Below are 9,985 nucleotides of genomic sequence, written 5' to 3' on the forward strand. Positions count from 1 at the left end.
TCCTGCAAACTTAAGATCTGCAACAGTAGGGGGTCGTCGTTGTCGCATTTTTCTTTTTAAAATTCTCCACACATTCTCTATTGGGGACAGGTCAGGACTGCAGGCAGGCTAGTCCAGTACCCATACCCTCTTCTTCCGCAGCCATGCCTTTGTAATGTATGCAGCATGTGGTTTTGCATTGTCTTGTTGAAAAATGCATGGACGTCCCTGGAAAAGATGACATCTTGAAGGCAGCACATGTTGCTCTAAGATCTCAATGTACTTTTCTGCTTAATGCTGCCATCACAGAAGTGTAAATGACCTTTGCCAAGGACACTGACACAGCCCCATACCATGACAGACCCTGGCTTTTGGACTTGTTGCTAATAACAGTCTGGATGGTCCTTTTTGTCTTTGGTCTGGAGCACACGGTGTCCATTTTTTCCAAAAAAGACCTGGAATGCTGATTCATTTGACCACAATAAACATTTCCAATGTGTGATGGTTCATCGTAGATGCCTCCGAGCCCAGAGAAGTCAACGCCGCTTCTGGACATAAGGCTTCTTTTTTGCACAGTAAAGTTTTAAGTGGCATTTTGACCCTTTCTTTACTTCATGAAGTCCTTACTTGTTAACCGATTTTTAATGGTTGTCTTTGGCACATTTGTCTCAACTTTCATCAGGTCACTCTGTAAGTATTCTTTAGTTTTCTGTTTCTTTATTGTCCTGATCAGAATATTAATGCCTCTGGATGAACTTTTAAACCTTTGTTTGGAGCAGACTGCATACATCTGCGAGGTCCGCTCATAAAGAAGTCATCATGTGCTGTCTCTAGAGATAAGAATTGCTGCAACACCTGCTCTATTCACTGGCAACTATATAAAAGAATGCAGGGGTATTAGCTTGCGAAAACAAATGTACCACCTTCTCAGAGCAAGCAGGTTTAATGTTTAATTTTTCCACTTCATGATGAGCCATACTTTTTAAGTAGGAGGCCAGTGAAGTACACACACTCTGTCTATGAAGCCACATTGTTGTAGCACGAGCAGAATGAGGACTGGCATCATCATGTTGAAATAATCACAGACGTCCTGGGAAAAGATGTCACCCTGATAGCAGCATGTCTCTCTAAAATCATAATATACACTTTTGCATCAATGGTATCTTCACACATATGCAAGTCATCCATGCCTTGGGCATTGATGCAACCTGACAGCTGTTAGCTTTTACTGATTACAGTCTTTTTCATTTCTGTCACAAAGAACTCAGTGTCCTTTTTTCCAGAAATGGAATGGAAAGAGGTGGACTGGGGAGACGCATGGTGCACTAATAATACAGTGCATGATACGCATAATAATATTACACTTCTGTATGACTGCACAGATGAATAAACATTCTACTGAATAATCAGCATCAAGAACAAAATATGAAAACTGTTTAAAACAGTTTAACAGCAATTTAGCCTGAAATACAGCTTTGACATCAGAGAGTCTATCTATCTTTATCTCGTATTTTTTGTCTTTTTTACTCTCCACACAGTTGCTAGGGGAGGATCGTTTTCAGGACATTGAGAAGATTAAGACCATTGGCAGCACATATATGGCAGTGTCTGGCCTGTCACCAGAAAAACAGGTAAAACACACAAATACGCTATAGCTTTCCCTCAAGCTTTCTTTGTATTAAAAAGGTACCCAAGGTGATTTATAAGGCCTCCTGGGTTGCACATCTAGAAAGCTACTGCTGGACCATTATAGGACTGTGAGAATAAATTCATGGTGGGTGGAGAATTCCAGTCTACCCTAGTGATGACCACAACACAAACCAATTTCAACTTTCTTCAACGCTCATCATTACTAGCCTAAGCATTTTTATTAGCCCAGTTATAATGATGTTGTATGAGCTGCAGGTTTAAAATGTGGTGGTGGCTAAATATGTTTACATAGCTTACATATTTCAATAGAAAAGACTGGTGTTGGTAAAGACCACCATGCCAGACCGAGAGAGTGTTATGCTATGCTATGTGTTCTTAGATGTTCTTAGATGTTAAGCTGGATGCCCAGATCTTTTCTGTCCTGCCAGTCAGCAACTGAAGCAAGTACTTCCTGTTGGTCTTGCTTGTGAAATGGGCTTCTCTTCAGCCTAGAAAAAAATGATAGTAATGCCAGGCCAGTGGTGTTTACTGACTACACCTACCCAGACCTCATCCTAAATTAAATGGTGTTTTTTTCCTTGCCCTGGGCTTTCTCTAAATGGATCCTAGGGAAGTAGCCTGGGCTGCTTGGCTAATAGCTATATTCCCCACTAGAGCCTTCTGTCTTAGTCGAGCAACATCCAGCACCTTGCCTGCTCTTCACTTCCCACCTATTCTGACCTCAACGCCAGCTGATATTGGAGTGCCTCTTTTGTCACCATCCACTCTTTAATCAGTCCGCTGAATGGAGGTTGCAAGATGTTACTACTGCCATACAGTGCTGCACTACTGAGACTGCAATAAGACCAAGCCATCTGCAAAGGGAGCTGCTGGCCTTCCTTTCCAAGGACTCCACTGTTGTCATGGGGGCTTCATAGACAAGCATAGGTCACTTGATTCTGGGCAGAGTGGAGTGTTTTTTTTGGTGGCTGCAGAGTCTTTAATGCTGTAGTCAAATATCTTTCCAAGGCTCTTCACAGATTGTTCTGAAATGACAGGTATGATGTTAGCAAACAGTGGGAGGAAGAACTTATCCAATACCTGTCCTCTTTTCAACACTATGGACTTATATTTGCTAGGTCTAAAGCTCATCCGTGCCATGAGATGAGGCTCTCTTGGTACATGATCCTCTGTATTTTACCTCTGCTGATTTAATCATTCATAATGATGAAGTGAAAACTTTTTTCTCTTATTCACAAAAGTATTCAGATGGTCATTCTAAAAGACTATAAAAGTCCCCATAAATCATGTGCAAATCAGGCTTTTAAAGCTGAGTGGCAAAACGGCGCTCTGTCTAAGGTAATCCTGCTTTACACTCAGTGTTACCCGGTAAAACTCTATATGCCATGACCACGATTAAGGAGTTGATGTATATGAATATTTATAAATGACAGTATAATCAATTTATATGAGGCAATTTATATAAAACAACTGTAACTTTATGACCTGTCTTAAAATGAATTAAGCTTGTTTGCACTTCTACAACTATCCTTCCTGAGCTTAGGAAGCTTGTGCATGTCATGTCTCTGTTTATTACATTGAATGGATAGGATGCTTTTCTGATTTTTTTTAGTAAACATATTTGCATATTTGTTTGTGTGTGTGTGTGTGTGTTGAAGCAATGTGAAGATAAGTGGGGTCACCTGTGTGCTCTGGCAGACTTTGCCATTACTCTAAATGAGAGTATCCAAGAAATCAACAAACATTCCTTCAACAACTTCCAGCTTCGAATTGGTAAGAAATCAGCCATTCATTACATTTTGTTGAACTTCTTAAGCCAATTGTCAATTTGAAAATAACGTGTAACAGAGTAATTTAGTCATTGCCAATCTATTTAATTATTTTTAGCACATGGTGTTTTTAATTCAATAGTCTGCTGATCTCCTAAAGCAATATAGCCCACCTTAATCTTGTTTAGCAGATGTAGAGTTTCTGTGAATTCCAAAGCCACTCTTTTGTGGTACACAACAAAATCCAGCAATTCTGTGATTCCTACCCTATGTTCTCTGCTTTGACACTTAATATACACAGTTGATCATGTTTATGGGAGGAAAGTTCAAAGAAGGTTGCTTCTCATTGCTTTGTGACAGGCCCCATGTGTACATGTCTATAAAGACATGGTTTGAAGCATTTGGTGTAGAAAAACTCCAGTGGTCTGCACAGAGCCCTGATCTTAACCAGTGACAACACATAAAACATTGACAGCACATAAAATGTATAAAAAAGAGTTAAAAAAAGTTCAAATGTAATGGCCCTTACTTGAATGCAATTTTTTCTCTGCTTTTCAATCTGTTCATGTTACCTATCCTCACATCTACCTTTCCCTATTTCCCCAAATATTTTTTATTTGTGCCATCTCAGGAATAGCCCATGGCTCTGTGGTAGCAGGTGTGATTGGTGCTAAGAAACCTCAGTACGATATCTGGGGAAAGACGGTGAACCTGGCAAGCCGCATGGACAGCACGGGTGTCAGTGGCAAGATCCAAGTGCCTGAGGAGACATACCTCATCCTGAATGAGCAAGGCTTTGCCTTTGAGTATCGCGGTGAGATCTATGTGAAGGGCATCAGTGAGCAGGAGGGCAAGATCCGGACTCACTTCTTAATGGGCCGTGTGCAGCCGAACCCGCTCATCCTGCAGCCGCGCAAGCTCACAGGCCAGTACTCACTTGCTGCTGTTGTGCTTGGCCTCGTCCAGTCACTAAACCGACAAAAGCAGAAGCAGATTCTTAATGAGAACAATAACTCGGGCATCATAAAGGGCCACTATAACCGCAGGACCTTGCTGTCACCCTCAGGTCCGGATGCCATCCATGCTGAGATGGCAACGGACAAAAATGAACTGACCTAGTAACAGCGTGATTGAAGTTTATTTAAAAAGTACTTGTGTCTGTGGGAGAAAATTTGTATACTGAGCCATCTCAGCTGCTGAGTTGCCCTGAGGATCAATACTAAACAGAGCACCGGATCGTCTATATAACAGACTGATTCACCCCAAAGACTATCTCATAAAATGCCTGCGTGTCTGTCTTTTTGTTCATGTTTCCTTTTTTGTATTTCTTTTGTATATTAAGCACAATAAAGGCATTTAATTTTTTATAATAAGTTGGGTAAGCTGTGTTATTTGTTTTAAGTTTGTAAGTTATAAGGGCTGTAGTGAAGATCATCTTTGTCAATTTTAAAACAAGTGCAAGACCAAAAATAGCCAAGATCAAGTTTAAGGGGGTCTCTGTCTAAGAAAGTCCACAAATCACTAAGATTAAATCCAAAGAGGGTCAAAATAAGAGGGCCAAAGTAAAAACTGCAAACTGGGTTCCATTACCTTTGAAAAAGTAACCCATTCCTAGCAACATCACCAGAGCAAAACCTGAAAACACCCTTGCAACCACCTAGTAACACCTAACCAACCACCTAAGATAATATAGCCATTATGTTGCTAAACCCACCTGAGATGCCATGGGATACACATAAGATGGATTCTATTCCACAGGGTCTCTAAGCAGTGCCCTTGTATTTCCTACACACTATCTTTTCACTATCAGCTATGGGAACTTCAGTTGGTTAAATTACTTTCATTAGGCAGCATCATCACATAATCGTAAAGTGTCGCCTTTGCAGAAATCTTTGATTGTTCCTCAGCCTTCTAAAGTGACTACCTAACTAAAGTGGGACAGTAAAGCATTTACCACTTTGTAATGTTGCCATTCCTTTTCACAACACTTAAAAGACGTTTTGGCACTGAGGATACCAAGCGACTTAGTGTTTCAGCTTTTATTTTGTCCCATTCTTCCTGCAAACACATCTTAAGATGTGTAACGGTATGGGGTTGTTGTTGTCGCATTTTTCGTTTCAAATTCTCCACACATTCTCTATTGGGGACAGGTCAGGACTGCAGGCTCTAAGATCTAACTTTTCTACATTAACTGTGCCATCACAAAAGTATAAATTACCTTTGCCAGAGGCACTGACACAGCCCCATACCATGACAGACCCTGGCTTTTGGACTTTGCTGATAAAAGTCTGGATGGTCCTTTTCGTCTTTGGTCCGAAACACACGGCGTCCATTTTTTCCAAAAAAGACCTGAAATGCTGATTCATTTGACCACAATACACGTTTCCACTGTGTGATGGTCCATCCAAAAATGCTAAAAAAAAAAAAAAGAAAAAGAAAGAAAAAGACGAACAAGCCATAAACCAGCTGTTAAATGTAAATCATAGCTAAATAGATATGCAAGGAATGCATCCACTATACGATATTATGGGTGTATTCGAAAACCTAAGGAGCTCTCTACATAGACAGCATTTTACGTCATCCTATGCACGCTCACGAGAAGGAGGCTGTTCAAAATCATAGATGCCTTAATAAGCTGTCTAGTAAGGTATCTTAAAATGTCAATGTTATTTTGACTCAAGAACGAGTGAGCATCGGAAATGTTAAAAAAAACATGGCGGACGGTGCAGAGAAATGAGTTATTTTCAAATATAAATAATTTATTATTGATTTTTAATTTGTATAAACTTGTACAGGTTTTCGAACACACCCTATAAAAGCAATTACAATTAAAAGTAACATGCTCATTTTTATATATGTTACACCATCTACTTAATGTACATCGAATAGTTATAGGCTAATTAGAATAAAAATAAATCAGCTCTTTGATATTCTTTCCAACCAATGGGCATTCAATATTTATACATGTTTAAGGGTTTGAGAAGAAGCCATCACAAAGCTCATTAAAGTCAGACTTGAAATGCAAAGTATGACTCCTGCAATGGTTTTAAAGACTATATTAAAGCTTTATATAGAGCACATTCTTTGGTCCAGTGAGACTTCACCTAAAAACTGAAAAGTAAAGCTTATTATAAATGATTGTAAAATTATGCTGTATTTATGGCTATTGCTTCTTGCGGTTGTCATAACCATCAGGAAAATGCAATGTTAAAAAGCCATATTTTTAATTTAAAAAATCTTGCCTAAACCTCATTAATGCCCATAAATAACAAACAAAGAGAAAGGTTACATTATTATTTTCTTTAAGAATGATAATTTACAATTTTGAAAAGCTTTTTTAATGCAACATTGATTTTAAGCGATTATTTCAGTTTGCAATGACTGCTGTGGGCTGAAACCCTTTAAATATCACTTGTTTAAATCCACAGTTCGTTTTGTCCTTTTTGACTGTCACACACATACTCTTGACTCATCTGTGTTGTACGCCCTATAATTTTGCAACACTGGCTACTGTCAGTTTTCCAATCAAAGAACTCTGTTTGGCCATTGTTATTTTTCTACAGTTTTGCTTAATTATTCTTGTCATATATTTTTTAATATTTACATGCAAAATTCATCACATGAACACTCATCACTGAACAAACTTTATATTACTGAGGATTTTGTTCTTTTTTACTGTATTCATTTAATGGGGTATTCATTTATGATTGCAGATGGCCAAAATCAGAATCAGATGATTTTTTGCTTTAATTATATTTTTATATATGTTATATACAGGGGTTGGACAAAATAACTGAAACACCTGTCATTTTAGTGTGGTAGGTTTCATGGCTAAATTGGACCAGTCTGGTGGCCAATCTTCATTAATTGCACATTGCACCAGTAAGAGCAGAGTGTGAAGGTTCAATTAGCAGGGTAAGAGCACAGTTTTGCTCAAAATATTGCAATGCACACAACATTATGGGTGACATACCAGAGTTCAAAAGAGGACAAATTGTTGGTGCACGTCTTGCTGGCGCATCTGTGACCAAGACAGCAAGTCTTTGTGATGTATCAAGAGCCACGGTATCCAGGGTAATGTCAGCATACCACCAAGAAGGACATACCACATCCAACAGGATTAACTGTGGACGCAAGAGGAAGCTGTCTGAAAGGGATGTTCGGGTGCTAACCCGGATTGTATCCAAAAAACATAAAACCACGGCTGCCCAAATCACGGCAGAATTAAATGTGCACCTCAACTCTCCTGTTTCCACCAGAACTGTCCGTCGGGAGCTCCACAGGGTCAATATACACGGCCGGGCTGCTATAGCCAAACCTTTGGTCACTCGTGCCAATGCCAAACGTCGGTTTCAATGGTGCAAGGAGCGCAAATCTTGGGCTGTGGACAATGTGAAACATGTATTGTTCTCTGATGAGTCCAACTTTACTGTTTTCCCCACATCCGGGAGAGTTACGGTGTGGAGAAGCCCCAAAGAAGCGTACCACCCAGACTGTTGCATGCTCAGAGTGAAGCATGGGGGTGGATCAGTGATGGTTTGGGCTGCCATATCATGGCATTCCCTTGGCCCAATACTTGTGCTAGATGGGCGCGTCACTGCCAAGGACTACCGAACCATTCTGGAGGACCATGTGCATCCAATGGCGGTGCCGTGTATCAGGATGACAATGCACCAATACACACAGCAAGACTGGTGAAAGATTGGTTTGATGAACATGAAAGTGAAGTTGAACATCTCCCATGGCCTGCACAGTCACCAGATCTAAATATTATTGAGCCACTTTGTGGTGTTTTGGAGAAGCGAGTCAGGAAACGTTTTCCTCCACCAGTATCACGTAGTGACCTGGCCACTATCCTGCAAGAAGAATGGCTTAAAATCCCTCTGACCACTGTGCAGGACTTGTATATGTAATTTCCAAGACGAATTGACGCTGTATTGGCCGCAAAAGGAGGCCCTACACCATACTAATAAATTATTGTGGTCTAAAACCAGGTGTTTCAGTTATTTTGTCCAACCCCTGTATGTTTAAATATAATCTAGCTCTCTATGGAACATGTGTATTGTAGTTGTAATTTCACATATCGTCAACCCATCTACATTTACAATATTGGCATTTATCATTTACCGTCTCTTAACTATGACTATGTTTCAGCGTCACTAGCATTCTTATTAAAAGTGTCTTTAGAAATGTTTTTTATTCATCAGCATTTTTTTTTGTTCATCAACTAATCTATTTAGATTCCTAAGTATGTACAACCAATGAATCAAAAGTGTCCTAGAGGCTTCCAATCTACCAACCTGTAGTGTTAATAGACTAGGCAGCTGTAAAACTTACTAAAGAATATTCTAGAATTTTTATTTCAAATGAATAATATTTAATTATTAATAGGTTGTCCCTTTGAAAAAATCAAGATGGGAGGTGACTGCTCACTTATCTGTATTGCACGTTGACAACACAGGACATTCACCACACCGGGACACATACCTATGTTGTCTACAATGCTACACTGGAAAGCTCAAGTTGCCAGCACCCGCCTCACAGGGATCAAGTCAGTCAAGTTAAATCAACTTTATTTATATAGCGCTTTTTACAACAGACATTGTCTCAAAGCAACTTTACAAGATCCAGCACCGACAGATACAAAAACCCCTGTTGAGCAAGCTAAGGGCGAGGCAAGGAAAAACTCCCTTAAAATTACAGGAAAAAACCTTGAGAGGAACCAGACTCAGCAGGGCCCATCCTTCTTGGGTGGTCTGGAGGATACTTTAAATAAATAGTATTTACACAAATCATACAAACACAGAATTAAAATGAACTAAAAGTTATAACTAGCAATAATAAATAAATAAATAAATAAATAATAATATATTGTAAGGAAAAATGGAACAGAAGGACATCTCTCCAACTTGATGATAATGGTCAATCTTTATTACAGGCAGCAGTAGCAAGAAACACAAGTGTAACTTGGGATCAGCAGAGCTTGACTGAACAATTCAGGGTTAAAACACACAACATATATACATTTAAGAAGAATCATATATGGGCTTCCTATGTTGCCCTTTTAGGGGTTTCCTGTAAATGATGTGTATTACCCAAAAGCAGGGCAGACAAGATGGAACTGTCACCTCAATTCTAATTGGTCTAATTGTCTTTAATAGCTTTCATGTCTAGGCCGATTCCCTTTTGTATGTGATGGCTGTTGATTACTCATTATAATAATCCCTTTCAAGTTGGTTAGAACCTGTGAGAGCTGTCTCTGCTCTAATTGTTGGTGGGCCAGGTGGTCCCCAACTTTAGGAACAGACACCCTGGTTCAGAAATTATGATACTAATGCCATTGAGTGCAGTGGGGTAAAACTAGTCATCATTGGGTCCATGCTGTAATTCTTACAAGAGTTATTATTCAGTCCAGTCTGTAATAAAGTCTGTAGTGAGTTCTTAACATTCTTGGCGCAAACACGCCAGGACCTGTCACATTCGGCAGGAGCAGCATTGTTGGCACGGCAGTCTCGACTTTATTCCTTAACCTCAGGCAGGTAAACAGGTTTTTATCAGAAGGACCTCGGGGTAAAACAACAAAAACG

General features: G+C 39.6%; 1 protein-coding gene across 2 annotated transcripts in view; it reads left to right on the forward strand.

Annotated features, from left to right (window-relative positions):
* adcy8 (adenylate cyclase 8 (brain)) overlaps positions 1 to 4,771 on the forward strand; it is a 110,537-nt gene extending 105,766 nt beyond the window's left edge. For both annotated transcript variants that reach the window (XM_062988179.1, XM_062988177.1), the window contains 3 exons: positions 1,518 to 1,610; positions 3,288 to 3,402; positions 4,030 to 4,771. In XM_062988179.1, the coding sequence (XP_062844249.1) occupies positions 1,518 to 1,610; positions 3,288 to 3,402; positions 4,030 to 4,517 (696 nt within the window). In that variant the 3' untranslated portion in view covers positions 4,518 to 4,771. The remainder of the gene's footprint in view (positions 1 to 1,517; positions 1,611 to 3,287; positions 3,403 to 4,029) is intronic.
* Positions 4,772 to 9,985: the final 5,214 nt, after the last annotated feature.

The sequence above is a fragment of the Trichomycterus rosablanca genome, chromosome 25 (genome assembly GCF_030014385.1).
Source record: "Trichomycterus rosablanca isolate fTriRos1 chromosome 25, fTriRos1.hap1, whole genome shotgun sequence".
NCBI lineage: Eukaryota > Metazoa > Chordata > Actinopteri > Siluriformes > Trichomycteridae > Trichomycterus > Trichomycterus rosablanca.